The 19,780-nt window shown below is 40.3% G+C and overlaps 2 protein-coding genes across 6 annotated transcripts in view; both read right to left on the bottom strand.

The window, feature by feature from the left end:
• HELLS (helicase, lymphoid specific) overlaps positions 1-1,121 on the bottom strand; it is a 49,839-nt gene extending 48,718 nt beyond the window's left edge. The window contains exons 1-2 of one of the 2 annotated variants that reach the window (XM_032245659.1): positions 654-1,121; positions 111-232 (exon numbers count right to left, since the gene is read on the bottom strand). In XM_032245659.1, the coding sequence (XP_032101550.1) occupies positions 111-232; positions 654-684 (153 nt within the window). In that variant the 5' untranslated portion in view covers positions 685-1,121. The remainder of the gene's footprint in view (positions 1-110; positions 233-653) is intronic. The other variant, XM_032245660.1, reaches the window with a different exon arrangement.
• A 9,166-nt stretch (positions 1,122-10,287) lies between these two features.
• TBC1D12 (TBC1 domain family member 12) overlaps positions 10,288-19,780 on the bottom strand; it is a 129,853-nt gene continuing 120,360 nt past the window's right edge. For 3 of the 4 annotated variants that reach the window (XM_032245663.1, XM_032245662.1, XM_032245664.1), the window contains 2 exons: positions 14,253-14,511; positions 10,598-13,518 (listed from right to left, as the gene is read on the bottom strand). In XM_032245663.1, coding sequence (XP_032101554.1) covers positions 13,450-13,518; positions 14,253-14,511 — 328 coding nt within the window. In that variant the 3' untranslated portion in view covers positions 10,598-13,449. Of the gene's footprint in view, positions 13,519-14,252; positions 14,512-19,780 lie in introns of all 4 variants that reach the window. The other variant, XM_032245661.1, reaches the window with a different exon arrangement.

Below are 19,780 nucleotides of genomic sequence, written 5' to 3' on the forward strand. Positions count from 1 at the left end.
GTTTATGAAAAGCCCACTAAATAGGAAAGCAAAAAACATAAACCACACCTCCGGGTTAAAGCCGAGGTTACCACCGGCTTTCACGACGGAGAACCTGATGCCTAAATTACCTTTTCCAGCATCTTTCGCTCTCTTTCTAGTCCAGCAGCTTCGAGCTGTTCTTCCTCTTCTAGCATGGCTGGGGTAATCACGGCAGTGTCTAATTGTTCAACCATTTCTGGAGTTTGTGAGCCTGAGGAGGAGAAGGCTTTCAAATTGCAGTTTTAAAAAAATTACCAACTACTCAACTTCAACATTAAACAGCCTTTCTCCCACCCGAGATGCACTGGAGCAAAAGCCGAAGACGCAGGGGATACCGGCATCACCTCTCAGACACGCTAGGTCTTCACAACGTCTACAAGTTGCCTGGACCAATTTCCAACTCGAGATGCTCAGAAAATGAAGTGTCCTGTGTGAAATCTTCTCCAGCTTGCTAATATGTGCGATTCCGGGGTGTCCTCCACTCACCGTTGCAGTTTCCCTACCCTCCCTTCCTCCTCAGTCCCTGCACAGGGTCGGCTCCCTCCCCCTAAGCTCCGCCGCAGCCTCCATGCTTGCCCACCTCAGCCCCTCGCGCCGCCGCCCGCACCCGAAAGAAGGCTCCCCTCACTCACCGCCGCTGCCCGCGGGCCGTTCCGCTGGCATGCCTGGACACTCACCCAGGAACCGGGTCCCCGCCTCTCAGAGTCTGCAATACCGCGAGCTAATAACTCACAGCAGTTCCCGGCCCAGCCTGCTCACCAAAACCCCCGCCAGGGAAAAAAGCGCGCTTCTCCTTCGCGGGAAAATCCTGTCATCTCGCGATACCTTAAATTCCCCGCCCGCCCTCCAGCCCCGTTGCGCGAGATTTGGCGCAGCTTTCTGTTTTCGTGAAGACGGACCTGTAGCCACCGTGACCCTTTATTTGAACCTCTGTCTGGAGGAAACTGGGTTCTGCTGCCGAACTCAGCCTGTAACTATCCTATGGGATTGGGCGAGGCGGCCGGCCGTGGAGGACCCAGTTTCCTCTCAGAGCTGATGGTTCCAAACTACGCAATTACAGTTATAATACGGCGCCTTCCCATGCTGGCTGCTGTGATTGCGCACCCCAAACCCGTGATCCTGTAGGTGGAGACTTGTGCGTATCCGCACGAGAATGTTAGAAACATTTCTGTAGGGCCAGCCTCGCGGCACCTGCAGCACGCGGCTCACACCTTCAGTGAAAATCCCCCGAAATGGCCCAGAGGAGGGCTCTTTTGTGAGTGGGACGGGAGAGAAAAGGAACAGGTAATTAAGATTATGACTGGGTTGAAGAAAGCCGTTTAGGATAAAGGAGAGCTGAAAGCAATGATAGACCAAGCAGAGCGGCCAGCAGAAGGGAAGATTCAGGGAACCAAGCAGCATTCATTCATTTAAGTGGGCACTGAAGGAAGGAGCGGGGCTTTTCTTGTCCCTGGTTTTTATTTCAGCGTTCAGCTCCTCCTTTTCTTGTTTGCATTCTTTTTCAGCTATTTCCTTTATCTCCCTCTCCAGGGCCCCCTTTCCCACCTCTAATTTCTTAGGATTTGTGGCATTAAATATGTCTGTCATGTAATCACCTGTTTCCTTCATTTTGACTCTCACAACTTTGTATGATTGTGTCTGCAAAATTTAAGAATTTACCGGCCGGACGCAGTGGCTCACGCCTGTAATCCCAGCACTTTGGGAGGCCAAGGCGGGTGGATCACAAGGTCAGGAGTTCAAGATCAGCCTGGTCAAGATGGTGAAACCCCGTCCCTACTAAAAATACAAAAATTAACTGAGCGTGGTTGCAGGCACCTGTAATCCCAGTTACTCGAGAGTCTGAAGCCAGAGAATTGCATGAACCCAGTCGGCGGAGGTTGCAGTGAGCGGAGATCGCGCCACTGCACTCCAGCTTGGGCGACAGAGAGACTTCGTCAAAAAAAAAAGGGGGGGGATTTACCTTGCACGTCCGTCATAACCATCCTCAGCAGTTTTCATAACACTAAAATTAGCATAGCAGATTATTTTTATTCCTACATTACAAGTGAGAAAACCGATGGACTAATGTTTAAATTGACTTGTACAGAGAAGCCTACATTCACTTTGTGTTAAAATAAGAGGCCTGAAATACAGGTATTTTTGTAACTGTGGGACGTGCCCCCAAACTGGGCCTAGTCTGTTAATAACATAATGTCGAGTTAGTTCATAACAGAGCTAAAAGCCCAGAAATGTTCAATAGAAAATGCTTTGACCTCTAACAACACTGGGAACCAAGAAGATGGGAACCTGAACTCAGTAGCTCTTTCAGAAGTGAGGAGTCTGTTGGCCGAGAAGATGCGGGGCTAAAATCTGCCTCAACAGGCCAGGCGTGGCAGCTCATGCCTGTCATCCCAGCACTTTGGGAGGCCAAGGCTTGAGTATCACTTGAGCCCAGGGGTTCAAGACCACCCTAAGCAACAAAGGGAGACCTAGACTCTATAAATATTTTATTATGATAGGGTCATACTCTGTTGCTTAAGCAGGAGTGGAATGGCAAGATCTCGGTTCACTGCAATCTCCACCTCCTGGGTTCAGGTGATCCCCCTGCCTCAGCCTAGCGAGTAGCTGAGACTACAAGTGCAAGCCACCACACTGGGACATTTTAATGGTGGACATTAGCCCACGCCATGCTAATTTTTGTGGTTTGGGGTTTTTTTTGTCTGTTTTTGTTTTTTGGTTTTTTTTTTTGTAGAGATGGTTTTTCACCGTTATCCAGGCTGATCTCGAACTCTTGGGTTCAAGGGATCCACCTACCTCAGCCTTCCAAAATGCTGAGAGTACAGGCGTGACACATTGTGCCCAGCCCCTACAAAAATTTCAAAAATTAGCAGGGTGTGGTGGCACATGCCTGTGGTCCCAGTTACTTGGGAGGCTGAGTGGGAGAATCACTTGAGCCCAGGAAGTCAAGGATACAGTGAACCAAGATTGTAACACTGCACTCCAGGCTGGGTGACAGAGCGAGACCTTGTCTCAAAAAAACAAAACAAAAAAAACTTCATACTGAGATGGAGCAGGGGGACCCTCCTTCTCTAGGGGCCTGTGGGCCCTCCAACCATGAGAATAAAGGAAAATCTTGAGTTCTTCAAAGGAAATTCTAGGAACCTAGCTAGCCCTGAGAAGCAAATAAGCAACTCGATAAAGAAGAAGGTAATAGTAGCCTAAAACAACAGCCAAGGAAGTTAGATTCAGCAGATGTTCGGTTCCTCTATAAAAACTAAAATTAATATCTTAGCGTATGTCTCTGAGTTGTTTTTTAGAAACCCCAAGCCCCACCAAACACATCTGCTGGCACTCTGTTGCCTCATTTGTTCTAAATTTATTCCTGACGGGCCTGAAGGAGGTCACACACACAAGCAGAGCTAGCATTCTTTTCTGCTGATCCCAAATTTTTATTTTTTAATTTTTAAAAATTGAGATGGAGTCTCACTATGTTGCCCAGGCTGCTCTCAAACTCCTGGGCTCAAGCCATCCTCTCAGCCTCTCAAGTCAAAGGGAAAAATTTTGGGATTACAGGCACACACTACCACACTCAGCTCCCCAAATTTTTAGACAAAGCTTCACCTCCTGAATTAACTGCAAATCAGAAAACCTTTTAATTCATCTATGACCTCTTCCTCAAGTCCTCCTCCCCGACCCTTTGAGATGCCTCACCATTTTGGTCAAAACAATGCATAGACTCCATGTATTAAATGATTACTTTGCCTGTATTTCTGCTTTCCTGAAATTTACCCCTGCCTTCAAAAATCCTTACCTGCAAGCCATCAGGGAGTTTGGGTTTTAAGAATGAGCTGCCCCAATTCCTGCAGCTGCAAAAGCACAGTGTGGATGTCTTGTCTTCCTGAGCCAGGCAAGTGGACCACAGTTCAGTTCTATAACAGTACCTTACGTTAAATGGTACATTTTGAAGCCCTCCAATCAGACCCTGCCAAGCCAACATTCCAAAATCTTTTCCTGTGCTCTCGGATCCCTTAAAATTTGCCCTAGACCCCAAATCAGGGAGACAGACTTGAGCCCACTCCTGTCTCCTTGCTGACCACTTGCAATAAAGCCTTTCTTTTCTCAAAGGCAGGTGCCATAGTTATTGGCTTTTGTGTGCAATGGACAGTGAGCCCATTTGCTTGATAACATTTTTACTCCTAGTTCATTGAATATTATTTCAAGATAAAATGTAGCCTCTATTAGTAGTTACTCTAAATCCTATCTCCTTCTAATCTAAAACATAGCTATCAGTTTTATTCTACTTAAGATTTGCTTTAAAAGCCGGGTGCGGTAGCTCATGCCTGTAATGCCAGCACTTTGGGAAGCCGAGGTGGGTGTATCACTTGAGGTCAGGAGTTCGAGACCAGCCTGACCAACATGGAGAAACCCTGTCTCTACTAAAAATACTAAAAAAATTAGCTGGGCGTGGTGGCACACACCTGTAATCCCAGCTACTCAGGAGGCTGAGGTAGGAGAATCACTTGAACCCAGGAGGCAGAGGTTGTGGTGAGCCAATATTGCACCACGCACTCCAGCCTGGGTAACAAGAGTGAAACTCTGTCTCAAAAAAAAAAAAAAAAAAGATTTGCTTTGTTTTGTTTTGCGACAGTCTTGCTCTGTTGCCCAGGCTAGAGTGCAGTGGCACAATCATAGCTCACTGTAACCTCAAATTCCTGGGCTCAAATGATCCTCCCACATCAGCTTCCTGAGCAGCTCGGTCTACAGGTGCATACCACTACACCCAGCTGATTTTTTAAAATTTTCTGTAGAGACAGGGTCTTGCTATGTTGCTCAGGCTGGTCTTGAATTCCTGGGCTCAAGGGATCCTCCTGCCTTGACCTCCCAGAGTATGAAATTACAGTCATGCCAGAGTATGAAATTACAGGCATGAGCCACTGTACCCACCCTCCCTCTACTTAAGATTTTTGACCTTCATCAACCTATCCTCCAAAATTTCTTTCCCTTTGACTTTTGAAACACTGCTTTTTATGAGGTTTTTCCCTAATACATTGAAAAATCTTTCCTTGTTCTTTTGAATTCTGATATGGTTTGTCTGTGTCCCCACCCAAATCTCATCTTGAATCGCGGCTTCCATAATTCCCACGTTGTGGGAGGGACCCAGTGAGAGATAATTGAATCATGGGGGCAGTTGCCTCCATACTGTTCTTATAGTAGTTAAGTCTCACAAGATTGAGAACAGATGGTTTTATATAAAGGGCAACCCCTTTCACTTGGTTCTCATTCTCTCTCTTGCCTGCCACCACATAAGACATGCTTTTCACCTTCTGCCTTCCGCCATGATTGTGAGGCCTTCCCAGCCACATGGAACTGTGAGTCCCTTAAACCTCTTTTTCTTTACAAACTACCCAGTCTTGGGTATGTCTTTATTGGGAGCATGAAAATGGACTAATACAAATTAAATTGTGGCCCACCTCCCCAAATCTTTCCTCCATTCATTATTTCTCTAGCAACTTTGTTCTTTGCATCTTCTGCTCTGTAGGTGACAGGGGAAAGGGGAGAGGGGAGAGGGAATGGGGGGAGGGGGAAAAGGGAGGGGGGAAAAGGGAGGGAGGAGAGGGAATGAATTTGTCCAAATACAAATTAGATGGAGTTCAAGAAAATCTCATCTGATTCTCAAAGAACACACACTCAACTAACATCTGGTTCCACACTTGCTAAGAAAAGTGCATTGGTGCATTTCCTGGCACGTCTTTGCCGTCGTGCAAACTCTCCCTTCAAAGTGGCTGTGAAAACTCTTGTTCATTCACTTTTATTTAAGGGCCTACATTTATTTTGTTTTCTTTTTTTTTTTTTTTTTGAGACAGAGTTTCGCTCTTCTTACCCAGGCTGGAGTGCAATGGCGCGATCTCGGCTCACCGCAACCTCCGCCTCCTGGGTTCAGGCAATTCTCCTGCCTCAGCCTCCTGAGTAGCTGGGATTACAGGCATGCGCCGCCATGCCCAGCTAATTTTTTTTTTTTTTGTACTTTTAGTAGAGACGAGGTTTCACCATGTTGACCAGGATGGTCTCGATCTCTTGACCTCATGATCCACCCGCCTTGGCCTCCCAAAGTGCTGGGATTACAGGCTTGAGCCACCGTGCCTGCCCATGTTTTCTTTTCTTTCTTTTTTTTTTTTAATGCCTTCTGATTAGAAAGAATGGATAAGAACTACTATTGATTGTATAACAGGGTTACTATAGTCAATAAAAACTTAATTGTACATTTTTAGACAAGGAGTATAATTGGATGGTTTGTAACTCAAAGGATAAATGCTTGAAGGGATGGATATCCCATTTTCCATGATGTGTTTCACAGTGTATGCCTGTATCAAAACACCTCATGTACCCCATCAATATATATACCTACTATGTACCCACAAAAATTAAAAATAAAATTAAAATGCCGCCTGGATGCCAGAAACTATTATAGGAGCTGTATAACAATGAACTAGACAGACTAAATCCCTGTGGATATGGAACTCACATTCCAGGAGTTGGGGGTGAAAAGGGAGAATTTTAGATTGGTAATCAGGTATCTGAGGAAGTGACAAACACTTAAGCAGAGAACCAAATGCCAAGAAGCTGGCCAGCCTGGGGGAAGAGCAATTCAAGCAGAAACTACACAGGTACAGAGAGTAAATCAGGAATACACTTGTTCATGTTTGAGTATCAGAGAGAAGGCCAGTATGACTGAAGCCAAATTGGCAAGGGGGAGTGGAACAAAAAGTCAGAGGTAGACCCTCCAGATGAGGCACTGGGGATTTTCTTCTAAGGAAGATGTTACAATTCACTTTTCCCTACTCACACAAAATGTCTTTCTCTTATAGAATCCTTTTTATACTAATGGCATAACCATCCATCCAATCATAGAAGTCAAAACAAAACAAAACCCCAGCTCCCTCTTGTTACAGTAGATGGCCCCACTTCTGGCCTATCTCACGAAGGAAATAATAGCTACAAGACAGAATTCCCCTTTCAGCTTACCAACATCAAATTTACAAACCCATCTGCATCCTGAATACCTTTATCACTCTCTCATCTTGTGTTTTGAACCCAACTCCCTGCTGCCTATTCAGAAATCATTTTAGATTAGAAATCATTATTACCTCTTTTTAAGAGATAAAATCTCACTCTGTCACCCAGGCTGGAGTGCAGTGGTATCATCATAGCTCACTGTAACCTTTAATTCCTGAACTCAAGGGATCCTCCCACTGCAGCCTCCAAGTAGCTGGGATTATAGGTGCGAGCCACAGCACCCAGCTGGAACCTCCTTTTTCCCTACCAACTATTATCAGTTCTCTCTTCCCCTTTAAAGCTTACTTATATAATTATCTACACTAGTAATGTTTAATTCCTTCCCTCCCACTGATTTTTCAACCCTCTGATTGCAACAGTCAGCATACACCAAAGTAGCCCACTAAGGTTTAATGACTTCCACGTTGCCAAGTTTAATTGACTTCTCTCAGTTCTTATTTCAACCACATTGCAACATAACACTGTTAATCACTCCTTTATGGAAACAGTCTTCTCCGTTGTCTTTTCTGACCCCACATTCTCTTGATATTCCTATTCCTTTCACTAGTTCATTCTCTTCTACCCAACCTTTACATGTTTAAGTTTCTGAGTGAACCAAAAACAGTATCTATAATAGAAAAAAATTTTAAATGAAAAGGTAAGTTTAGTGAGGAATGGACCAAAATAAAAAAAATCCAATTATCCATATCTACCGTAGGGTAGTGCCATGCACTATTTTGGGTACTAGCACTTCAGCAGTAAATAAGACAATGTTTCTGACCTCAGAGTTTATACTGTAGTGGAAACAATAGACAGCGTTATAAAACAATGTCAGTTGGTGATATGTAATAAAAACTATAAAGAAATATGAAGCGGAGTAAGATCATAAGAATAGTGGATAGATGTTTAAAGTCTTCTGAAGAAGTGACCTTAAGCAGTGATATAAAATATAAGCCATACAAAGACCTAGATAAAAAACAATTCCGAGGGAAGAAAGACCTCAGGTGGATAGAAGGCTGACAAATTGAAAAATGGCAGTAAGTCCACTGTGTCTACCGTAGAATGTTTATAAACTGTAGCTGAAATTGGAAAGATGGGCAGTGACCAGATCAATTAGGACCATGCAGACAAGGATAAAGAGTATGGATTTTTATTATGAGGAATGCCATTAGAGAATCTTGAGCAAAGAAATGATAGGAATTGATTTACACTTTTTTTTTTTTTTTTGAGATGGAGACTTGCTCCGTCACCCAAGCTGGAGTGCAGTGTGTGCAATCTTGGCTCACTGCAACCTCCACCTCCTGGGTTCAAGTGATTCTCCTGCCTCAGCCTCCAGAGTAGCTGGGATTACAGGTGCCCACCATCACATCCCACTAGTTTTCGTATTTTTAGTAGAGACAGGTTTTCACTATGTTGGTCAGGCTGCTCTGGAACTCCTGACCTCAAGTGATCCACCCACCTCAGTCTCCCAAAGTGCTGGGATTACAGGTGTGAGCCACAATGCCCAGCTGATTGACACTGTTAAAAAGTAATAAAACATGGAATCTAAAATTTCATAAAATGTGTTTACTTTTCAAGGGCTCATATAAGAGGCTTTTTTGTTTCCTAACTTCCTGCAATATATTTTTTAAATGTTTTTGAGACAGGGTCTTACTCTGTTGCCCAGGCTGGAGTCCAGTGGTGTGATCATAGCTCAGTGTAGCCCCAACCTCCCAGGCTCAAGTGATCCTCCTAACTCAGCCTTCCAAGTAGCTGGTACTACAGACACATGCTACCATGCCCAGCTAATTTTTAATTTTTTTGTAGAGATGGTCTCACTATGTTGCCCAGGCTAATCTGGAGTTCCTCAGATCAAGTGATGCTCCTGCCTCAGCTTCCCAAAGTGCTAGGATCACAGACATGAGCCACCACGCCCAGCTGTGACCAGAAGTTGAAGCTTTACTTTCTGCTTTTATACCATTGCGTACAGCATTATGCCTGAAGATGAAATATGAGAATGTTGACTCGCTGTTGACAATTTTATATACTCCTTCAAGTCTATATTCATTTATCATTTATATATTTATTATAAAAATGATTTGTCAAATACATTGTAATAGTACAAAAGTCATTTTACTTTAAGTTTAATAAAGTCATTATTATTTACATAAATGTTCAAATGAAACACTTTCATAATATAATTTTAAGTCAGATTTCCTTCCTGGTGTTTATTAGAAAATAAATCAAGTCTACAAAATAAAATGTACATACGTAAATTCTCCTTAACTGAGATCAAGGAATGATCAATATGAACAGTAGAATATCTGGAAAGAAAGGCAATTTTGGAATTTCCCAAGCCTTAAAACTTTATGTAGCCTAACAAAATATTAAGAGGGAGTGCTTGGCAATAATCAGGGCTTAAGAAATATAATGTATTAATTCAAATTTCCCACTTTTGCAATTACACTCTTACTAAGCAAACAATATTTTTAAAGGGCAGGGCTTTCTCTGGAATGGCTAGTTTCCCTGAAATCTTGGATTTCATTTAAGTTTTTACATGTTGTAAAGCAGTGAGTTCTAATTAATGAGGTTTTATTACAGTTGAGAATTCACATTTTAGACAATGCTTGTCAAACAGCAAAATAATATGATTCAATACAAAAATAACACTTTTTTCTCTCAGAAGACTATTTTCTGACAGTATTAATTAGTCATGACAAATTTTGATATAACTTACTGTCCAATGCTACCTCATACTTTTTTGACTCTTTTTTTATACTAGTCCCTGGTGTCTGAATACCCTCGTGGAATATAATTTTATCTTATCCAAACAAAAACATAAAATAAAAAAATCAAATCATATGACATTATGAAGTAAGATAAATTACTTCATGATTATCTGCTTTAGAATTATACCCTTCAGTAGTGTAGACTCTAAAGAGTTGACTAGCCTAGGTCAAAATAACAGTTCCTAAGCTACACGGAAGCTATTATCCTGAAGTCAGAGATACTGAAAATGTGAATGTCCTTTTGCAAATGCCACCTAATTTTATAAAGTCAAACAAATATACTCAAAGGTCACAAGTGCAAAAGACATCAATAAAAGCCGACTTTAGAAAACTATGTGAGTTACTGGAGTCTTCTAACAGCACTTTTTTTTCTAACAGAATTTAAATAATGCAATGTAGACCTGGGCTAAAGGAACATTAAGTAAGAAATATATATATTGAGTAGACAAACAAATGAAACATCATATTAAATTTCACATTATCTTGAGTATATTAGGAAAAGTTTTTTTTAATTGAAAATATACTTTAACAACAACAACAAAAACTGCCATATATTGACCATGGGAATTATCACATATTTCCTACATACTGGGCTCAAGCAAAGATACAGTACAATATTTTAGCTGCCAGTACTGCCAGTCTCAAAAGACTGAAGGCCTAGTGCATTCCTTGGAAGACAAATTTGGCCAACAAAAACAGAGTATTTCCTTTTTGTTCTTGAGATGCAGTTAAATAAAACAGATATCCCCAAAGTAATGAAGACTCACTTCAAGTAATTACTCTGCTTACCAGTTTTATTTACACAGTAATTGTTATGAGTGGTTTTTAGTGAATTCCTCGTATTTACATTTTATATACACATTTATACTTGAAAGGTAAAGAAACTGTACAATAATAAAAAAAATAAGAAAAAGAAATACAGTAACTTAGTTCCAACTGAGGAAACAAATACATACAAGTATGATTAAATTTAGGCAGGTAGTATAACCTGAATGAGATTACTGCTAGAGGTTGTATTTCCTCTATTAGGGACATCAACACCAAGTAAGTAGTTAGTGGGGTTAAAAGGTCATTCTAAAACCTACTAAGACCGTAGCCTCCTTCAATATTTTATTATACTACCAGTTTCCACTAAGTAAGTCCCTATAATAGCAGTTACCTTTTGAGGGGTCTTCTAGTAGTCCCTAGGATAGAATGACCCACGGGATAAAAATACATGGGCACCCTAGGATCCCATACTCCTAAAAAGGCAGTCACTACACTAACAAGGATCACAGCTTGTTAGTTTGAAAACTATATACCACTAACAGAAATAGTGTGCTTAAGTATTGTTTCAAACCAAACTGCAACATAAAAACGCACTATACATCTAGCCAAATGGCATGTTATATAGACATCACTCATAACACTCAAGTGATTTAGTTTAGGTTCAAATTTAAATGTAATAGGACAATAGCAATATGTCGTTAGAGATCAGAGATCTCTATTAATCAGATATAGCCTTGCCACCACCTAAAGATGTGTTCACTGCCTCATGTATGGCTCTAGTAGCAGCTCTGAAAGCCAATGCATTGAATCTTGGAGGGACAATGTCAATTGTTCTGACACTGCTGTTGGCTACATTTAAACAACTCTATAATATGGTATTAGAGCTCAAGAAACACATCAAGCCAGATCATGCTGTTCAGACCTCCCAAAGGAAACATGTTCCTTGGACAGCACCTGACTGGGAAAAGGCTGTAAATGTGGACATAAAATGCAAAATAGTAAAAGCAGCATTTTCCCTAATTTACTATTCAGTGAGAAAGCCAAACAGAAACCCAATGCAGCTCATTGTGAAGAAGTTCAATGCTCTATTTTCTGCAGTTAAGCCAGGTATACCACCTCCTTCATCTGACCTGGATCCTGCTCCGGACTTCAAGGAAACATACACCTGGTTAGCAGTTCAAGAACTCAACAAAAAAATAATTCATGCTCTGTTTCAACTGGAGGGTCATGACAGTGTAGGGCCCACAGGCAAAATGTTCATAAGTCAGTTTAAGCTCATAACTACCTTTTTGGAAATGACTCCCTATGTTTCAATGAAAGAATTCATCAAAGAATGATACAGTCATACAGCACTACTTCCCGGAGTTGGCAGAGAAATCATGCATTTCTTGGTGGTTAAGAGAAGGCTGATCCAAGAACACAGTGAAGAGATGTTCCCATTCCTCAAAGTATTTTGCCTCCGTGGGCATGAGGATTTAGCACCTGCTAAGTTCTCAAACCTATGTAAAGTGGCCAATGGGAGGAAGCGGAAGTTGGATAACTCATTTAGAGGCTATCAGTCTTCCAAAGAGTCACTAACTAGATCAGTCACTAGCTGATAATGAGGTAGATGAGGCAGTATCTAGATCTTCCTTGAAGAAAGCAATGATGAGTAAAGAAGATGAGGATGGGTTACAGGCAGCATTTAGTGTAACATGTGAAGAGATTAGGATGGCATTGATAGATAAAGGAACCAATAACCAGACTATCTCCTCACACAGCTTCTTCAGGCAATTGAATAAGAGATAGGATGTAGACTTAGAAAAAAAAATTAACTTTATCTTTTTCTTTCACTCTAATTTCTACTGATTAGAAAAATTATGCATAGTGTTTTACAAGTCATAGATTTAGCTACATATTAGATTTCAAATTTCAAACTGGAGTTAACAAATTTTGTTTCTATAGACAGTGGAAGAATTGTAACTAAAAAAATATAAAGTCTTGCCAAGTAGCATGCTATTTAAGAACTCTCAGGATACACTACTTTTTACTCTTATCACTGAGAAACTTCATAAGTTTCTGGACTTACTCTCAAAGTCAAGTCTTCAATCCACTCAAGTGCAAAGAACTTTCCTTCTACCAGTTATAGTTTTCTTAATGTCAAATTATTAGATGAATAATTTGTTAGACTAGAACCAGAACAGCTACAATTCTGAGTGATAGAAATTCCTTAAGGAAGACAACAAATTTCCCTTAAAAAAAAAGTGAACACAGTACTGTGGAAAAACATCTAAACAAACAATAAACAATCACCTACCAACATTTCCAGTTCCTAGATAACTCACATTTACCCCAACTTATGAATGAAGATAAATGACACCTTCAGTGACTTAGATAATTTACAACCAATTTGTTTACTACTGGTCTATAATATCTTCAAAAGGTCAAAACTGGAAACAATGTCTGTACTATAGTACTTTGGAGGGTAGCAGTAGTACTTAACAATCCTGTTCTAACCTCCAGAGTATCTTTGTGGTAACAGTTACAAAAGAAAAGATGTAAAAATTTGAAGTTATCTCCAAAGCTATTTTAAAAATTTATTGCATTAAACTGTTTATTCCAAATTGTGGAGTATAAACTCACCATTTAAACTTTTTCCTTTGAAAAATGACTCTACCTACAAAATAACATTTTATTAATACTGTCAATAAGTTACTTATTTCATTTACTTCAGCCATAAAATCTAAAATCAGCAGTTTTCCACCTCTTGATTCTTTTAGATATCTTCAACATTTTCTTCCATGCCTTTTATATAGGAAACAAAAAAACCTTTATCCAAAAACCACCTTTTATATGTCAATTCATCTGTCAATTTTGAAGACTAGCTTTTCAAAGCAGGACTACTGTTCTTGTCTCCTTCTTTAATATCCTTCATTACAGATGTGAAGACCTGAAAATTATATAAAATAAAGATTAATCCTCAAAAACTACTACCCAGATTAAAGAGATTTAAATAACTATAGTTTATAAACCAAAAAAAGCTTTATTATATTTAACTCTGTCCCCTGAAAGTGTGCCATTCTCAAATCCCCTTTATTTATTTATTTTTTCTAATCATGAAATATGATTAGATTTTGATTTTTAACAATTGCCAAATATTCTGAAATTACTATTTGGTAACATAACATTTTCTGAACCAATAAAACTGCACATTTAATAATGCCAATTATTTATATCATCCATGGATTGAGTGATACTGCCATCCTTTTATGTCACTTAACTTAGATTGCCAATAATTTTACTTTCTTAACAAGACTAAGCATCTAAAAGCCAGAGCCATACATTATATATTCTTTCAACTACTAATCCTAGTATACAGCAGGTATTTAATATAATAAAATTGTTTTCTATTTGAAATACCAAAGTAATAACTACTCTGGCAAATAAATGACTATTGTGGGTTGTGCTTCACTAAATGCGTATTATTGAACCGAAATAAAATAAAACCCTAGGTTTGGATAGCTGAAAAGTAGGCAATTTGATTTAAACTCTTACTTTTTAGAAGTCCAAAATTATTTTTTAAACACATATTTTTGAGCACTAACATTTAAGAAACACCTAACTTTTTTATAATAAGTCAACTGCTTTGACACATCTATTAGAGATAGGAAAACGTCACTGTACCTGAGTCCATTTTTTGGTGCTATTCTGCATCTGAATGGCTGCAATACAACTGAACAGCTTTTCTGATGTGATATCTTCTGGCAATTTAGTTAGAAACTGTGCTATATGAATAAAGTCCATCTGCAGGAGAATATCTTCATATAATCGAAGTATTCCTAATCCAGTCCTAAATAAAAATTCTTCCCCATCTCTGCAAAATACATCCCAGACTCGACAGGCCAGATCAAGTGGTAGTGATCTGCTATATAATGTGAAGATCCTAAAATTGGAAGGGAAAATGGTCACTGAAATTTTTCATTTTTCATGAATTGACTCATTTACTCAGTAAGCATCTCTATTAAAAAAAGAACAATGCTTAATTAGGGATAAAAAGAAATATAAAATATGGCTTTCCCATCCTGGCCAACATGGTGAAACCCCATCTCTACTAAAACACAAAAGTTAGCTGGGCATGGTGGCATATGCCTATAGTCCCAGCTACTCAGGAGGCTGAGGCAGGAGAATCGCTTGAACCAGGGAGACGGAGGTTGCAGTGAGCTAACACCACTTCACTCCAACCTGCAAGATGGGAGCCAGACTCCAACTCAAAATATATGTATACATATATGTATGTATGTGTATGTGTGTGTGTGTGTGTGTGTGTGTGTGTGTGTGTGTATATATATATATATATGGCTTCCTCCCTCAAACTTGAGTAGTGGGAAATTAAATATAACAAAATTATGTGAATTTACAACCTTATATAGAGGAAAGGCCTAATACATACTAGAGTGGTTGAACAGCCTGGCAGTTAAGGGTATGAACTCTGAAACCAGAATGCCTAAATTTGAATCTTGAATTTGCCACTTATTAGTTGTGTTACTTTGAGCACGACAGTTGTCCTTACTGTGCCTGTTTCTTCATTAGTAAACTCTAAGAAAACTACCTACCTCTCAGGATTGTTTAAAAAATTATAGGAATTAATAAATGTAAAAGTGTTTATACCAGTGTTTGGTATGTAAGAAATGCTAAATAAAAATTATATTATTATTGTATGAAGAACCCAAATATCATCTTTTAGTAACCTAATATAAACCCATAAAGTATAACTTCTCTCTTTTCTCTTCCCCTCGAATAAACATCCATTGTTTTGTTTTGTTTTTTTCCCTCCATCCAGCTTTATTTACTACTTCTTTTGAAGCATGTACACTTTCCAATAGAATCACCAAAATGGTTTTTCCCACCCTTTCTGACAATGTTGAATTCTTTAGCCAGTGGTGCTCTGGGAGGCATTCTGGTTGACGGAAGTGGGGAGAATACGTACTACAGGACTTGTCTTGAAGTTGCCTTGGCAAACAAAGTAAACAACTGTTTATACTGATTGTGTGTTTATTTGAGGTAGTGCTGATGGGACTGAGGAAAAGAACTGAAAGCTTTCTCGCCAAAATAATTTTTTTTAAATCCTTTTGCACTGCCACTTATTCATTCCTATCTCACAAAAATGTCTCTGGGATTTGTACATAATATGCTCAAGAAAGACATGAAACAAAAGTCCATCCTACTTCTTAAATTGAAAACACATATTTAATTATATGACAAAAACCACTTTTGGTAGTACAGAGACTACACTAACTCACTGTTCAAAATGAGAAAGGATATGAGGAGTGCCTAGGCTCAGGTTCTAGTACACAACACTCACTCTTCATTAATTCTCTCCTGTCCACTACATCAACTGTGATCCTGCTATCCCCCATGCTCACACCCCTCAAGACTGAGAATGAAGATGTTTTTTTCCTTCTTAATGGAATTAGTATTTGAACTTGGTTCTCAGTCCCATAATATTAAAAAACCCTTCTCCCACTTTCTTGAGTCCTTCCCTAAGTAACTCTAATGTTCTTGGAGGATGGGAAGAGAATACATTGAAAAATAACTTAGTTTTTAAAAATGCCTAAATCAGTCCGGTGTGGTGGCTCACACCTGTAATCTAAGCCTTTGGGAGGCCAATGTGAAAGGATCGCTTGCATTCAGGAGTTCAAGACCAGTCTGGACAACACAGTGAGACCCTATAAAATAGCAAAAATTAGTTTGGCATAGTGGTGTGACTGTAACCCCACATACTCAAGAGGCTAAGGTAGTCAGACTGCTTAAGGTTGGGATTTTGAGGCTGCAGTGAGCTGTGACCATGGGTGACAGCTCATCCTGGGTGACACAGTCTCAAAAAAATTTTAAAAATCCTAAGCAAAAGAAGAACTGAGAAGACATCATATTTGACCAATGCCACTATTTATTTATTTTTCTACATTAAAGCTTAATATCATTTACATGAAACCCACTGATTGTGAATTATTAAGATTTCAAGCTTAATTATATCATATGTAGTCTTCTCCCTACTTCACATTATCCCTTGAATACACCCATTCAAATTCTTTTTGTTTGTTTGTTTTGTTTTTGTTTTTGAGACAGAGTCTCACTCTATTTCCCAGGCTGGAGTGCAGTGGCGGGATCTCGGCTCACTGTAACCTCCATCTCACAGGTTCAAATGATTCTCATGTCTCAGCCTCCCGAGTAGCTGGGATTACAGATGCCTGCCACCAAGACTGGCTAATTTTTGTATTTTTAGTAGAGATGGGGTTTCACCATGTTGGCCAGGCGTCAAACTCTTGACCTCAGGTGATCCTCCGGCTCCAGCTTCCCAAAGTGTTAGAATTACAGGTGTGAGCCACCGCACCCATGAGTATTCTTTTTTTTTGTTGTTTTTGAGATGGAGTCTCACTCTGTCACCAATCTAGAGTGCAGTGGCATGATCTCAGCTCACTGCAACCTCCACCTCCCAGGTTCAAGTGATTCTCCTATCTCAGCCTCTTGAGTAGCTGGGACTACCGGCACACGCCACCATGCCCAGCTAATTTTTGTATTTGTAGTAGAGATGGGGTTTCACCATGTTGGCCAGGCTGGTCTCAAAACTCCCGCTCTCAGGTGAGCCATCCGCCTCAGCATCCCAAAGTATTAGGATTACAGGCATGAGCAACTGTGCCCAGCATATCCATGCATATTCTTAACAACAACCTGTCTTTTAAGATCAACTGCTCCATCTCTTTGGCAAAATTCACCCACCATTCTACAATCTACTGGATATTGCTTGAAAGGCAAACTTTCCAAGTTAAAACAAAACATTTTTAACAGAAAAGATGATAAAAGACATTATTGCCCAAATAAGAGATCATTCTTCTATCAGAAAACTAGATACATTTGTAATAGGTACAAAAATAAACTTAGGAGTAAATTTAATCAAGGAGGTGAAAGACTTCTACAAGGAAAACACTGATAAAATAAATTGAAGAGGATACAAACAAATGGAAAGACAACCCATGTTCATAAATTGGAAGAATTAATATTGTTAAAATGACAATACTATCCAATATAATCTATAGATTCCATGCAATCCCTATTAAAATGCCAATGACATTCTTCACAGAAATAAACCATCATAAAATTTATATAAAACCTCAAAAAGGGCTGGGTGAGGTGGCTCAGGCCTGAAATCCCGGCACTTTGGGAAGCTAAGGCAGGCGGATCATGAGGTCAGGCATTTGAGACCATCCTGGCCAAAACAGTAAAACCCCGTCTCTACTAAAGATACACACACAAAAAAAATAGCTGGGTGTGGTGGTGGGTACCAGTAGTCCCAACTATTCAGGAGGCTGAGGCGGGAGAATTATTTGAACCTAGGAGGCAGAGGTTGCAGTGAGCCAAGATCGTGCCACTGCACTCCAGCCTGGGCGACAGTATGAGACTCTGTCTCAGAAAAAACAAACAAACAAACAAAAACAAAAACAAAAACTCAAACGACCTTAAACAACAAAGCTTAAATTTACATGACACCCACTGATTGTGAATTTTTTTTTTTTTTTTTTTGGGACGGAGTTTCGCTCTTGTTACCCAGGCTGGAGTGCAATGGCGCGATCTCGGCTCACCGCAACCTCCACCTCCTGGGTTCAGGCAATTTTCCTGCCTCAGCCTCCTGAGTCGCTGGGATTACAGGCACGCAACACCATGCCCAGCTAATTTTTTTGTATTTTTAGTAGAGACGGGGTTTCACCGTGTTGACCAGGATGGTCTCGATCTCTTGACCTCGTGATCCACCCGCCTCGGCCTCCCAAAGTGCTGGGATTACAGGCTTGAGCCACCGCGCCCGGCCTGATTGTGAATTATTAAGATTTCAAACTTAATTGTGCCACTGCACTCCAGCCTGGGTGAAAGAGCGAGACTCCATCTCACATACACACACACGCACACACACACAGGAATCTTGAGGGGAAAAAAACAAGACAGGCCAGGTGCGGTGGCTCACACCTATAATCCTAGCACTTTTGGAGGCCAGGCAGGCAGATCACGAGGTTACAAGATTGAGACCATCCTGGCTAACACAGTGAAACCCTGTCTCTACTAAAAATACAAAAAAAAAAAAAAAAAAAAATTAGCCAGGCAAGGTGGCACAAGCCTGTAGTCGTAGCTACTTGGGAGGCTGAGACAAGAGAATCACTGAACCCAGGAGACAGAGGTTGCAGTGAACTGAGATCGAGCCACTGCCCTCCAGTCTGGGTGACAGAGTTAGACTCCGTCTCAAAACAAAACAAAGCAAAACAAAACAAACCAAAAACAAGCTGGAGGCATTAGACTACCAGACTTCAAAATAAACTACAAAGTCATAGTAACTCCAACAGAATGGTACTGGCATAAAAACAGATACATAGAATAATGGCACAGAACAGAGAACCCAGAAATTAATCCACACATCTATAGCCAACTGATTTTTGACAAAGGTACCAAGAACGCTAACTCAGGAAAGGACAGTTTCTTCAATAAATGGTGCTGGAAAAACTGGATATCCATATGAAAATCAAACGAAACAAAACTAGACCCCCACTTCTCATCCTATACAAAAATCAACTCAAGATTGATCAAATACCTAAATGTAAGACACAGAACTATAAAACTACTTGAAGAAAACACAGGAAAAATGCTTCAAGACATTAGTCTTTGAAAAAAAATTTTATTAGTAAGATCTCAGAAGTATAGGCACCAAAGCCAAAAATAAAAAAATGGGATTATATCAAACTAAAAAAAAAGCTTCTGCATACTAAAGAAAACAATCAGGGCCAGGTGCGGTGGCTCACGCCTGTAATCCCAGTACTTTGGGAGGCTGAGATGGGCGGATCATGAAGTCAGGAGATCGAGACCATCCTGGCCAACATGGTGAAACACCATCTCTACTAAAAATACCAAAATTAGCTGGACATGGTTGCACATGCCTGTAATCCCAGCAACTCAGGTGACTGAGGCAGGAGAATCACTTGAACCAGAGAGTCAGAGGTTGCAGTGAGCTGAGATCATGCCACTGTACTCCAGCCTGGCAAGAGTAAGACTCCGTCTCAAAAAATAATAAAAAAAGCCGGGCGCGGTGGCTCACGCTTGTAATCCCAGCACTTTGGGAGGCCGAGGCGGGTGGATCACGAGGTCAAGAGATCGAGACCATCCTGGTCAACATG

This window comes from Sapajus apella, unplaced genomic scaffold (genome assembly GCF_009761245.1).
Source record: "Sapajus apella isolate SASKATOON/1434 unplaced genomic scaffold, GSC_monkey_1.0 scaffold58, whole genome shotgun sequence".
Lineage (NCBI taxonomy): Eukaryota > Metazoa > Chordata > Mammalia > Primates > Cebidae > Sapajus > Sapajus apella.